The sequence below is a fragment of the Benincasa hispida genome, unplaced genomic scaffold (genome assembly GCF_009727055.1).
Source record: "Benincasa hispida cultivar B227 unplaced genomic scaffold, ASM972705v1 Contig425, whole genome shotgun sequence".
NCBI classification, from domain to species: Eukaryota; Viridiplantae; Streptophyta; class Magnoliopsida; order Cucurbitales; family Cucurbitaceae; genus Benincasa; species Benincasa hispida.
This window is the reverse complement of record NW_024064845.1, coordinates 154,996-169,941: the sequence shown is the minus strand read 5'-3', so window position 1 is coordinate 169,941 and position 14,946 is coordinate 154,996. Positions and strand designations below refer to the sequence as shown.

At 32.3% G+C, this 14,946-nt stretch overlaps 1 protein-coding gene across 1 annotated transcript; it reads left to right on the top strand.

Annotated features, from left to right (window-relative positions):
- Window positions 1-966: 966 nt before the first annotated feature.
- On the top strand, window positions 967-13,531 carry LOC120069487 (cellulose synthase-like protein E6). The gene is made up of 7 exons (XM_039021261.1): window positions 967-1,587; window positions 1,698-1,802; window positions 8,635-8,769; window positions 9,706-9,805; window positions 10,191-10,345; window positions 11,293-11,646; window positions 12,960-13,531. Exons 1-7 carry the CDS (start codon window positions 967-969, stop codon window positions 13,506-13,508), a joined length of 2,019 nt encoding a protein of 672 aa, XP_038877189.1. The 3' UTR covers window positions 13,509-13,531.
- The last annotated feature ends 1,415 nt before the right edge of the window (window positions 13,532-14,946 follow it).

Sequence of the window (14,946 nt, the reverse complement as noted above, 5' to 3'; positions counted from 1 at the left end):
CCCCCCTAAAACGGCCTATGTACTCGACTTGGCTACATATGAAATTCACACATTTGGAGGGGAAAAAAAGAATAAAAAAAAAAGAACCATGAATATGTCTGACCAGTTCAAACTATTAGGGGTCTTTTGTTTCACGAGCATCCAAGATTCACATGAATTGAACATTAGATTATCACATTTATTTTATGATAATATTAGATGCCTTGATATTTGGAGATTCTCAAGCATCTCATGATGCCCTTATGGAGAGTATTTTCAAAGTTCTAGATGTCTTGCTAAAATGTCGATTTTCCGAATTTCATTTTTTATTTTTTTACCCCTTTTTTTTTTTTCCTTATATATGTGTGTGTTTCACGTTTTGTAATATTATAGTTGTTTTTTTTTTAAAAAAAAATTCAAATTCAAATCAATATTTATTTTATAAAAAATCTTAAATTAATATATATTATTTTGATGAAGAAAAAAACATATAAAAATAATATGAACGTATATTTTAAAAGAAAATGAAAATTAATAAAAATAAATATATTATATAAACTTAAATTATATTATTAATTATAAATTAATAAATAGTCATAGAAATATTCTTTAAATAGGATGTATATTAGAACAAAAATGGTAGGAAACAAATAAAGTTATCCAAATATTTTTAGCCTACAAAATAGAAAAATACTTAGGTGCATTATGAGTAGCACTTGTTTTTGTGTATCCTATCAAATTGTTCAAGCATAATTTGTCGTGTGGCAAGTTTTATTTATTTATTTTTTTCGTTTTTTAAAAATATTTTAATATATATATTTTTTATGTGGGTGGTATACAGGAATGCGGCATCTTAACCTACAAAATATTTTCTCATTTAAGGATAAAGAGATTCTTACAAGTTACAATTATGTTAAGATGAGTGCATCACATTCCCAATAAATAAAAACCGCCGGTTAGAAACAAAAATAAACAAAAAGGAAAGAAATGGAGTCAAAATCATCAGAAGAAGGTGTTTATGTTAGCCATGTCCGACCATTTCAAACTCTTATAAACAGAGCTCAAATTCTGCTTCACTCCATTGCTTTGTTGCTCTTAATTTTCTACAGACTTTCCTTTTTCTTCCTAAACCCACAATCCAAATCCTTCTTCCCATGGCTTTCAGTTTTTGCTTCTGAACTTCTTCTTGCTTTCATTTGGCTACTTGGCCGAGCCTTTCGATGGCGCCCCCAAATTTCAAAAGACATCATACTTCCGCCAGAGAAACAGAAGCCGCCGCAGCTTCTGCTTCCGCCTTTAGACGTCTTTATTTTCACTGCTGATCCGGAAAAGGAGCCCACCCTCGATGTTATGAACATTCTGATTTCGGCCGTGGCTTTGGACTACCCACCCAATAACCTCCACCTTTACCTTTCCGACGACAGTGGGTCTCCGGTCACTTTACATGGGATCAGAGAAGCGCGGCGGTTTGCACGCTGGTGGGTCCCCTTCTGCAGAAAGTATGGAATCAAGCAGCCGTGTCCCGAGGCTTATTTCTCACCTGCTGGAGAATATCATCGCCGGTGTGATATTTCGACGGATGAATTTCTGGAGCAGAAGTTAATTGTGGTTATTCTTAATTATACATTATTTTATTTCTCTTTAAAAGAAAAAATAGAAATTAAAAATAAAAGCAATTTGTTTTGATTTGATTTGATTTTGATTTTGTGTACTGGCAGAAAGAAAAATATGAGGAGTTTAAGGATCAGACTAGGGACGGAACAAAACGGTGGGTGGGAGAAACCACCGTAAGCTCTCGAGTTGATCACCCGGCATTAGTCCAGGTTTGTCTTTTATCGTAACCTCCATATTTTTCAATTTCAAAATTCAATAATAAAAGGAAACTGTAATATATGAAGACGACCCAACAAATAGAAATGAATATTAATTAGGAAGAATACAATAATATTAGGCTTGAATATAGGATCTGATACCAACTGATAGGATCTAAACAATATAACAACAACCCATTAGGATCTTGTGAGGAGTCCACCCTTGTCAACTTCTATCATTATGATAAAATTGAGGGAAAAAGAACCCAAATTAGTCATATAAAGGTTTTGTTCGACAAAGATTACGGATAAACCAGAGCTCCAAACAATGATCCAACAATTCAAAACGAGGCTCTATGTGTCCTAAACACGTTGACCAAATTTCAGCAAGATCCAACAGTTCAAACTCCGTTAATTGATAACTTTGTGGATGCTGTCGCTAAAAAACCGAACTGCTCTCTTTCTTCTGATTTTCTGCTTCTTTTTTCACTCTCTTTTCCCTTAAGTCATCCTCATATCACATAAAAGAAAACTTAGGACTTTCAAGATGGGCCAATCCAAAAGGTTAGCTTCAATTGGGCTCACAAGTTTAAAATAAAGTCTTGCTTGTGCAACAAGTGGGCTAGATATCCACAACAATCTCCTCCTCCAGCCCAACACGGGGAAGACTCACATCCATGATCGCTTGAACCTTATCTTGGCAAGCTTACTACAAAGCTCAATCTTGCTTCCGGGAACTACCTTAGTTAACATATCTGCACTATTCTTGTCAATGTGGACTTTCTTCAGATTCAATCTTTTCTCTTCAATTACATCTCGTAGTCAATGATATCTAATGTCAACGTGTTTAGTACGGGCATTATACATTGGATTCTTGCTCAAATCCATAGCACTTTGACCATCACAAAATATAACATACTCACCTTACTTCAAACCCAACTCTTGAAGGAACCTTTTAAGCCATAACATCTCCTTGCTTGCTTCCATTGCTACAATGTACTCTACCTCAGTTGTGGACAATGTTACACATTTTTATAGCTTGAATTGCCATGAGATGACTCCACCCTGAAAATGTAAACAAATAACCTAAGGTAGACTTTCTGTTATCAAGATCACTTGTCATGTCTGCATCAGTTTAGCCTTCAAGCATATGTTGGCCACCTCCATAACATAAACTCAATTCGGAGGTGCCCCACAAGTATCTGAAGATCCACTTCACTACTTTCTAGTGAGCCTTACCTGGGTTAGATAGAAAACGACTCATTAAACTGACTACATGTGTAATATCAAATCTAGTACACACCATAGCATACATCAAAGAACCAACAACAGAAGAGTAAAGAATGGATCACATAACCTCTTTCTCTTTCTCTATTGTAGGGCAAGCTCTCTTACTTAGCCTAAAGTGAGTTGTTAGCAGTATACTAACAGGCTTAGCATACTTCATATCGAACCTTTCTAGCATCCATTCAATATACTTCTCTAAGGATAACCACAATTTTCCAGCTTTCCTATCACGAGCAATCTCTATACCTAAGATTTGCTTTGCAGGACCCAAATATTTCATGTCAAATGACTTGAACAAGTTTTTCTTTGATTTTTGAATCATATCTATATCTTGTCCAACTATCAACATATCATCTACATATAAAAGAAGAATGATGAAGTTGCCTGTAGGGAACTTTTTAAAATACACACAAGAATCAACTGTAGTTCGTTTATAATCATTGCTTATCATAAGCAAATCAAATTTCTTGTACCACTACCTTGGTGCCTGTCTAAGCCATAAAAACTCTTCTTCAACTTTCAAACGAGTTTATCTTTCTTTTTTTCTTCAAATCTTTGAGGTTGCTCCATGTAGATCTCTTCATACAAGTCATCATGTAAAAAAGCGATTTTTACATCAAGTTGCTCTACCTCAAGATTAAGACTTGTTGTTAATCCCAACCATGTTCTGGTAGATGTCATTTTGACCACTAAAGTGGAGATCTCATCAAAATCAATGCCTTTTTTATGGTTGCATCCCTTAACCACTAATCTGGCTTTGTACCTCACTATCTTCTCACCATCTTTCTTGTACTTAAAAACCCATCTATTTTTCAATACCTTCTTACCCTTTGGAAGCTTCACTAGCTCATAGGTTCCATTCATTTCCATGGAATTTATCTCCTCCTTCATTACATCGAACCACTAGTCTTTTTCATCATGAGACAAAACCTCTTGATAGTTATCTGGCTCACCATCTTCACTAACTAGAATGAACTCTGAGCTTGGATACTTTGTTGAAGGTTTATGCACTCTAGTGGAGTTTCGAGCCTCAGTATCCGCCACTTGGGGAATAGATTGCTCCTCCTTCTCATAAACTTCTCCATTAATCACTTTCTCATATGCATTTTCTTCATGAATTTCTTCATCAAATGAAGACTTATCAAGATCATCATCATCAACATGATTTGGTACATAACCATCAGGTTGTATCTCACCAACATCATTATGTGCATCATCAACATTCTCATTTGTCGACTAAACAACAAATGGAATAGAAGTAGAATCATTAGTATTATCAAAATATAACTGTGAAGTAGAAGTGTACCTTGTACTAAGAAGATCTGCACCTTTCTCTTGCTTAAAAAATACTACATCTCTGCTTCTAACTACCTTTTTTGTTTTTGGATCGTAGAGCCTACAATCATACTTTTCATCCTCACACCCAACAAAAACACATGGATTGGTTTTTCGATCAAGCTTTGATCTCTGTTCCTTAGGCACATGTATGTATGCCTTACTGCCAAAGACTCTGAAATGCAAATAATGGGATCATGTCCTTGACATGCTCTCTCTAGAATGTCTAGACCAAGAGGAATTGATGAAGATCGATTAATTAAATACACAACACATTGTTCTGCTTCACCCTAAAATTTCTTAGAAAGATCAGACATTCTAAGCATACACCCCACCTTCTCCACAATGATTCTATTCATCCTCTCAGCAACTCTATTGTGTTGTGGTGTGTTAGACTCTATCTTCTCATGTCTAATGCCATGTTGTAAATAATATGACTTGAACTCCTTCGAAGTATATTCACCACCATTGTCAAATCGAAGACACTTCAATTTTTTTCGGTCTTGCGTTCTACCATGACATGAAACTTCCTAAAAATCTTGAACACTTGGCTTTTTGGCTTCAACATATACAACCAAGTTCTTTGAGTAGCATCATCAAAAAAAGTGAAAAAATATTATTGCCACCAAGTGACTCCACCTCAATAGGCCAACAAATATCAAAATATATTAACTACAATTTTCCTTGCCTTCTGGTGGACTTCTCAGAAAAGAAAATTCTATGTTGCTCATCTGCCAAAAAATAATCATAAGGGTCAAGAGAAAATGTTTTATCAATTTAATCCCCTTATCACTCATATGCCCTAGCTTTCGATGCCACAAATTTGAAGAATTCTTTTCTTCTACTGCATTCAACCCAGAAGAACATATGCTCACATTTGTTTTATACCAAGAGCAATACAACTCGCCTTGAGCAACTATTATTGAACTCTTAGACAATTTTCACTTATCATCACAAATGATATGTCGAAATTATTCTTGATCAAGGACATTTGCAGACAATAAGTTAAGGCATAAATTAGGAATATAACGCACATTCTTTAATGTAAGTATGCACCCAACACTTGTCTTCACATGAGTATCACCTAACCCAACTATGCTAGCTAAGTTCTCGTTTCTCATCTTTCTACCAAAATCACAAGATTGATAGTTCATGAAATACTCTCTTTTGGGAACACGATGGTATCAAGCACTTGAATTTACCACCCATTATGTGTTTGAATTCTGTACATGATGACACTCACTGATTGTACAAATCAAGGTGACAACATTATCACTTTGAGAAATAATTGTTGCTATATTTTTATCATCTTCCTCTTTTTTTTATTCTTGCTTCTTACTTTGTTCTTTCTTCCAACGATAACAAAACTTTTTTATATGGCTAGGCTTGTTACAGTAATGAGATGTCCTAGCCTCTTTGTCTCTAGACTTGGACCGCCCTTTTGAGTTACCACGGTTCTTAAGTCCCTTACTCTTATTCCTTCCACGATTCCCAGCAACAAGAGCATGTGAAATTATCAACTCTCATTTCCTTTCTTCTTATCTCTTCATTGCTTCGTTTGATAACATCAAAAGCTAAAACACCTTATGGAGCAGAGTTACTAATAGTCACAACCAAGGATTTTCAATTGTCCAACAAAGAACTCAACAAGAACACAGCCTGCAATTCATCTTCAAAATCAATCTTGATAGTAGTTAGCTTATTAATAATATCCTGAAAGTCAGTCAATTGCTTAAAAATAGACTTCCCATCCTTCAATTTTAAATTAACAAATTTCTTGATTAAAGAAGCTTTATTATGTGCAGTCTTCTTTTCATAAAAACCTTCCAATTTCTTCCACAACTCATATGGGTCAGACTCTTTGAACACATGGTTGAAAATGTTAATATCAATCCACTACTTGATAGTCGTCAAAGTTTTTCTTTTTAACTTTCCCTGATATTCTTCTTCCATTTTCTCTGGTTTTGTAGGTTAAAAAATTGTGTCATATGCTTTTATGGTTGTTTCAATTATATAAAAGAAATCTTTGCAATAGAACAAATCCTCCACCATCGATCTCTAGATAGAATAATCGGTTGATGTCAATTTTTTCATTGATCTACCTCCACCATTACTAGTAGACTCCATAACAATGATTAAATTAAAACCCGCTCTGATATCAACTGATGAGACCCAAACAATATAACAACAACCCATTAGGATCTCTTCCAAAACAATCAACCAAATAATTGTTGTCCAAAACCCCACAAATAAATAACCAAATAATCACCAAGCAATCAACCAACAATGGACAAAATAAACCACAAAATTATGGAAGGCTAAAACAAAGAGCACACACAGATTATACGTGGAAAACATCTTCAATGTGAAGATTAAAAACCACGGGACTTGTGAGGAGTCCACCCTTGTCAACTTCTCTTATTATGATAAAATTGAAGGAAAAAGAAACCAAATCCGTCATACAAAAGTTCACAACCCACCAATACTTTCACACATAAAAGATGAACACTTGAGAGATAAAAAGAATGAAAATCAACCAGTTTTATAGGTTCTGTTTGGCAGCGATAACGGACAAACCAGAGCTCCAAATAGACCCAACCATTAAAAACAAGGCCCGAATAGGCTGACCAAATTTCAACATGATCCAACGGTTCAAACTTCGGCAACCTACAACTTTGTAGAAGTTGTCGTTGAAAAACCAAACCGTTCTCTTCTTCCGATTTTATGCTTCTTTCTCACTCTCTTTTTTCTTAGGTCATCCTCATATCACATAAAAGAAAACCTAGTGCTTCAAGATTGGCCAACCCAAAAAATTAGCCCCATTTGGCTCACAAAACACGAGTTTAAAATAGAATCTTTCTTGTGCAACAACTGGGCTGAACACCCACAATAACCTCCATATTTTTCATTTTCAAAATTCAATAATAAAAGGAAACTATAATATATGAAGACGACCCAACAAGTAGAAATGAATATTAATTAGGGAGAATACAATAATACAAGGCTTGAACGCAGGATCTAGACCACTTGCTCTGATACTATGTTAAATCATCAATTGATAAAAAAACTTAAGTTGGTGGGTGAAGACAAATTTAATTATATATCACTAATAATTTTATTATTACAAAAATTAGCATAGCTCAACGAGCATAGTGTTTGTACTATCAATCTCAATCTCAAAGTCAAAGATTCTATTCCTCCACTCTACTATTAATTCAATACCTTTGCAAAACATATATATATCATTATTATTAAGATAATTATTTTAAATGACAAAACTTTTGGAAATATTATCAAATATAACAAAATGTCAATATCAATTAGTGATAGACAATGATAGATATCTATCAGTATCTATCACTAATAGAAGATAATAGTCTATTATAGTAGTCTATCGCTATTTATCACTAATAGGTGGTGACATTTTACTATATTTATAAATAAGTTGGCTTATTTTGCTATATTTGAAAACAACCTTAGATTATTATTATTATTTAAAAATAATTTATATTCAAACCTTAAGTTAGATGGATTTTTTTTTTTTTCAAAATTAAGTTAGATAGACTTACTATGATGAAAATTTTCTTTATGTTAGTTTTGAGTTAATTTTAAATGGAATCAAATGAAAAATAGTCCAACTTTGAATCTAAATTAATCCACTTATGGTTTATATTGATATAATTATTAGTTTAAAGTTTTAATGGGTATACACTCTTAATAATTAGGGGTATAAATTGGGTTTTTTTTCTTAAATTAAATTACTTGATTGAGTTGTTTTTTAATGCAGCAAATTATATTTAAGTTTCCCTCGATGAACTTGTAAGTTGTTCTCTATTTTATTAATTCAACTTGCGACTAGATTTTTAAGGTAAAAATATTATCGTTAAACACAAAGTTGAAAGTTATTTAAAAAGTTGTTAGATAAATGACATATGTTAAAATTCAATTATCACACTTGTAAAAATTCTACCAGCTCCTAATGTGTATTACATATAATTAAAAGATTTGAGTCTCATTGCTTTTTTCTTTTATTTTAGCAAAGTCTTATTGCATTTTCTTTGTTCAATATTGCCTTGTTGCATGCATCTAGTTTGATTAAACATAGTGGTAGTACTTTTTTATGGTAATGTACAGAGCAATTATATGGAAATATATTTCCTAATATAGTGCATGATCACTCTTAATGTGGAGCTTATTGTAAAATGAAACTTTTCTTTTTCAGATAATAAAGTGTAATGATAGAGATGGTGAAGAGGAGTCAAGAAATCAAATTGAACTTCCTGTACTTGTCTATGTATCTCGTGAGAAAAAACCTTCACATCCCCACCATTTCAGGGCTGGGGCTCTTAATGTCCTTGTATGTCTCCCTCGTTTTTATCTTCTATTTCTCTTTCAGACTATTTAGTCGGCTGATTTTATATGATTGCTCGTGTATTCTATTCCAACATGAGGTTTTCAATATATCTTTCTTAAGATGATCTTTGTTTAGATTCATCGTTCTCATGGTCCTTTTTTTTTTTTAACTATGAACTTTAATACCATATTAGATAAATATGAGATTTCATTTGGTGATCAATTGGCAATAGGAGGAATAATTCATATGTATTCTTTATATAAAGATTGTAAGGTCTTCATGTTGTTGGTTGATCATAACTTTAAATTTTAGGTATTTAGTAATGTTAATCACAACCATGATTTGAGAGGTGTTTTATTACAATTGCGGGTGTCAAGAGTGATGAGCAATTCACCATACATACTAGTGTTGGATTGCGACATGTATTGCAATGACACAACTTCAGCCCACCGAGCGATGTGGTTTCATCTTCATCCCCATTTCTCCAACTCTCTGTCGTTCGTTCAATTCCCTCAAAAATTCTACACTATCACAAAAGACGACATCTATGACAGCCAACTCAGAATCATGTTTATGGTACACACCTAAAACGGGCCTTGTTCTTATGAGTTGGAATACCTTAAATCTGTTATCTAATGATCTTAAATCGTATATACTCATTATATATTACTACATTGTTGGGTCTAAAGTTTAGAGGAATGTTATGTATAAACCCTCTAACCCTATTATGGTATCAGTGCATCTGACGCATTAATTATCTGGTATTTCTCTTTAATAATAAAACTGTTCTCCTTCTCAATCTCTGGGCGTAGTTAACAAACTGTTCATGGATGACGTAAGTTTTTATGGTATTTTCTTCGTCGATTTCATTTCTATCATAACATTATGGAATAACGCTATGTAAGTATTTTTATAGCTCAATTTGTTGGTGTTTTGCAGGTGGAATGGCCAGGCATGAACGGCCTTCAGGGTCCTATTCTGTTGGGCACATGCTTTTACATCAACAGGCTTTCCTTGTATGGAATTTCCCCACAAGGAGGTACGATACCATCTTATTTATGCATGCACACAACACACATCATAATAACACACGAATCCAACATCCTTCACCAAATCTTGTACCACTCTTTCTCTTGCTTATATTTAATAATTAAAGTCTTCTAATAAGTGATAAATGGTCGTGAGCATTTAATTTCCATTTTTTAGTTGAATGATATATGTAGAGTGAGGAATTTAAACTTTTGACCTGTTGAACGAGTTACTGAACTATTAATTTTATGTTTAAAGTTGTCTTAGATATATTTCATAGTGATTTTTTAAATCGTCAACATCACTTTTCTTCACATTTAAAATCAGAATGAAATGTCATCATTAATCATTTTAAAATTAAATTTAATATTTAATTTTAATCATTAATGTCTCAGATAAGAATCCCTCGAAGTATAGAGAAAATTTTGGAGATTCAGACGAGTTCATGAGACCTATAAACGGGAATAATAGATCAAAGAATTTTGCGGTGGAAGAGGCTCAAAATTTAGCTTCATGCACTTACGAAAATGGAAATCAATGGGGTCGAAAGGTCATAACTTCAACTTTTATACAATATTTACGTTGTTAAAGTGTTTAAACTCTATTTTTACTTTTGAAAATTAAACTTATAAATATCACTCTCGTCTATTGGAATCTATGTTTTATTCTCTACTTTTTATGAATGTTGTTTCAAATACAAAGCCAAATTTCGAAAACCAAAAAAGTAGTTTTTATTTTTTTAAATTTGACATTGAATTAAAATGTTTAAGTAGGAAATATGCAACTATGAATAAGAAACTGTGAGAAAAGGACCATTTTCAAAAACAAAAAAAACCAAGGCCCTATTTGGTTTCTAGATTTTAGTTAAGGCAAATTTTACGCCTTTGAAGATCCCTTTCATCTATAAATTTCTTGTCTTGTTTTCTACTTTCTACTAATGTTTTTCAAATACCAAACCAAAATTTGAAAAGTAAAAAAAAAAAAAAAAGTAATTTTAAAAAAAATATTTTTTATTTTTGAAATTTAACTAAGAATCTAATTCTTTTACTTAAAAAATATGAAAATAATGGTAAGAAATCGAGATAAAATAAATTCAATTTTCAAAAACTAAAAACCAAAATCTAAGACATCATTTAATAACCATTTTGTTTTTTATTTTTATAAATTAAACATTTTTCCTTTCAACTTCTTACCATGCTTTACCTCATTTTAAGTAAAAGAGTTGAATTGTTAGCGAAGAATTCCAAAAAAAAAAAAAAAAAAAATTGAAAACATATTTTTTTTTTTAGTTTTCAAAATTTGGGTTGGTTTTTTAAAACATCGGTTAAAAGTCGATAACAATGCAAGAAATTTAGAGGTGAAAATGATATTTAAAAGCTCAACTTTCAAAAACTAAAAATCAAGTAGTTACCAATTAATCGCGTTCAAATGATTACCGAACAAAGACACATTTTGTTATAGTGGAATAATATATATAGTATTTACGTGATTCCGCAGGTTGGGTTTCTTTACGATTCAGTGTTGGAGGATTTCTTGACAAGTCTGATTATACATAGCCAAGGTTGGAGATCGGTGTTTAGCAATCCAGAGAGGGCACAATTCTTGGGAAATGGCACTACAAGTCTAAACGAGCTGTTGGTTCAAGTAACAAGATGGAATTTAGGGTTGTTGGAAATGGCCATTTCGAGATTTTGCCCTCTGTTTTACTGCTGCCAAAGATCAATGATAAGTCTGCTTCAGACCATGTGCTATGCTCAATTTGCCTTCTATCCTCTTTGTTCTTTCTCGCTATGGACCTTAGCTACCATCCCTCAGCTCTGTTTGCTGCATGGGATTCCTGTTTTCCCTAAGGTATATGCCCTTCTAACCTCCCTCCTTTTGCATCAACCTAATTAAGCTTAGTTTCTTCAACTTTGTTTCTATGAGAAAAACTTGGGTGCAGTCGAATCCTACATCTTCTGTGCGACCCTAAGTTGCACCCAATCAAAAATGACCCATGGCCATTTTGTCTTTTTTTTTTAAAAAAAATCTCTTTTTCTACAATTTTTTTTTTTCATATGACAGGAGAAAATTTGAGCATATGCAACAGTTAATCATTATCTTTTTTCTATTAGTGGGAGTATAATTCAAACATATTAACATTAAAAATACTTGCATGCATCCTAAGTTGTACTCATTTTTATGCTACCCAAACAATTTTCACGTAATATAGCCACGTTACGAACTTTTATTTTTATTTTTTTATTAGAGTTTACTTCACAAAGATTGGTGTTGTCCAAAATGCATCTAAGTATTACTTAAAAAAAAAAAAAAAAAACTTAGGTGCTAGCCTGCATTCATCTTTTGTTCAACTCAAGTTGCCTCCAATAAAAATATGTTGTGTCACAATTTTTTTTAGATTGAACATTTTTTCATAAAATTTTTACTGTTAAAAAAAAGAGCATTAGACTAGGTGCAACATCTAATCATTGCCCTTATTAAAATAACACAAAGACTAGTTAATTGAAAATATGAGAAATTAAATTAAAGACATTATAGGTATATTATGATATTAATTAAATACATAAATATTACTTAAGTGACATAGAATATGTATTCTTAACCAAGAGGGTTAGAGGCAACAAAAAAAAATGTTTCCGAGTCCTAACAGTGCGATAGTTATTTTAAATTAACTAAATTATAAATTTAGTCTTTTAATTTTGATTTTAATGTTTGTATTTATTTGATTCTTGAATTTTAAAATAGATGTGATAGATCCTAAATTTTCATTTTTATGTCTAATAGATCTCCTAATTTTTAATTTTGTGTCTAATACATCACAACAAATTCATGATATGTAAAAATCAAATGATTTATTATATATAAGGGTAATGTTTTTGTCTACTTAATATGTAAATTTTAAAAATTAATCATAGTGCAAGAATTAATTTTGTAATTTGATCTATAATTAAATTTATTGTAACACATCAACTTAAACTTTTAGATTTATTGACAATTTAGCATAGTATAAACTCTTTTCCAACTAAATATTGATTTTCATCTATTGAGCGTGAGAATGAGTGTCAAAAGTATTATAATTATAATCAAATTTACTATAACTCGTTAACTTAAACTTAATTTTAAATTGATTGGTAATTTAATACAGACAATGGTGGTACCTGCAGGTTTCAAGTCCATTCTTCCCCGTATATTGCTTCATCTTTATTTCAGCTTTATCCTTTCACTTGCACGAGGTTCTAATTTCAGGAGGTTCAGTTAAAAACTGGCTTAACGAACAGAGGATGTGGATGATAAAGGGAATCACGGCTTGTTTCTATGGAAGTTTAGATGCTTTGATGGGGAAAATTGGGGTGAGAAATGCGAGCTTTGTGCCCACAAACAAAGTGATAGATGATGACCAAATCAAGAGGTACAATATGGACATGTATGATTTTCAAGCTTCAAGTTTGTTTCTTTCTCCAATGGCGGGCCTCGTCTTCTTGAATCTCGTCGTCTTCTCAATCGGATTTGGGAGAATTGTAGTGAGTCTTGAAGATTGGGAGGAAACATTTGGGCAGCTTTTTCTTTGCTTCTATATATTGTTGATGAGTTTCCCCATCATTGAGGCTATGGTTATGAGAAATGATAAAGCTTGTTTTCCATTTAAACACACTTTAGGATCAGCATTGGTTGTGTTGCTACTTTTGTATTTCCAGTCTATTCTCTTTATGTAATAATCAATGGAGGAGGATCTTGTTTATTAATCCTAAATGATGGAAAAGATTAAGGTTTCTTACTTAATGAGTATGAAATAAAGGCAAGTTTCTTACATTGTTGAGATCATTATGTATTTGAAATTACTATTGATTCAAGAACAACTTGTTTTTATTCTTAATTAAAAATAAATTAGATGCAAGATAAGTGTTCATAGAATGTGGGCTTAATGGGAAGATACTTATTTGGAGGTTGAAAATTCTATTATTAGAGGGATCTAATTCAAGAGAGTGTCTTTCTTAACATGTTTAGTTCTTGTGCTACGTATAAGTTTGGGGAAAAAAATAAAAAAAATAAAAAATAAACCAAACCTCATTTGTATAAGGATATGTGGATTAACTTTCTAACACTACTACAAAATCTACATTACTTATATTTATAGTTTTTAATTACTTGACGTTTCTTTGGAAAAAAAACGTCAATTAATGAACTTTTAGAAAAGAAAATGTCAAGTAAAAGGGTTAAAAAGGAAAAAATTGACATAATGTTTCGGATATTTTCACGTGAACCATAACTTGAAACGTTTTTCGTGTCAAGTATAATAAGCTCTTACTTGACATTAATAAAATATCAAGAATACTTGACTTATTATTTTAAAGAAGTAAAAGGGTTAAATGCCCTAGATTGTCGTTTCCTCTCCATTCATTCTCTTGCGGCCGCTGTGATATTTCAGTCGACCTTCAAGCATTTTTCGTTCAACCTTCAAGCATTATTTTGTCCGTTCGACCTTCAAAATCATTGTCGTCTGTTCTTTCTGTCAACGTCCGTTGAACATCCCGTCCATTCATTATCCGTTCGACCTTCAAAATCGTTGTCGTCTGTTCTTTTTGTCAACATCCATTGTACATTTCATCCGTTTGCCATCCATTCGACCTTCAAAATCGTTGTCGTCTATTCTTTCTGTCGACATCCATTTGACATTCCGTTCATTTGTCGTCCGTTCGACGTTTTCTAGTTTGTGCTAATCGTTCTCCCCTGCGGCTATGTTCGTCATTGTGCTAATTGTTGCTGTGTTCTTTCTATCGACATTGCGGCTATGTTTTCTGGTTTGTAAGTTTTATTCACCCTTTTAATTTCTTATATTTCTCCACGATTCAATTTTGTTGATGAAAATTTTCATTTGGAATTTTGGGTACTTGTTATTAGCTTTGATTTGTGGGAACTATGGCTGTTATCTATGTGGATTTAGTTTACTTGAATATCAAATTTGGTAAAAAATTAATCTAGCATCATGAGAACCTTCACTCTTCCACATTTTTAATTATATTTTATGAACTTTCATTTAATTGTGATATTAAGATTGCGTTCTCTCTTTTATAGTATTCACTGTGCATTTGCCTTCATGATAAATAGAATATTTTCATGCCTAATTTTGAATTTTTTTTAACTATGTTTTCA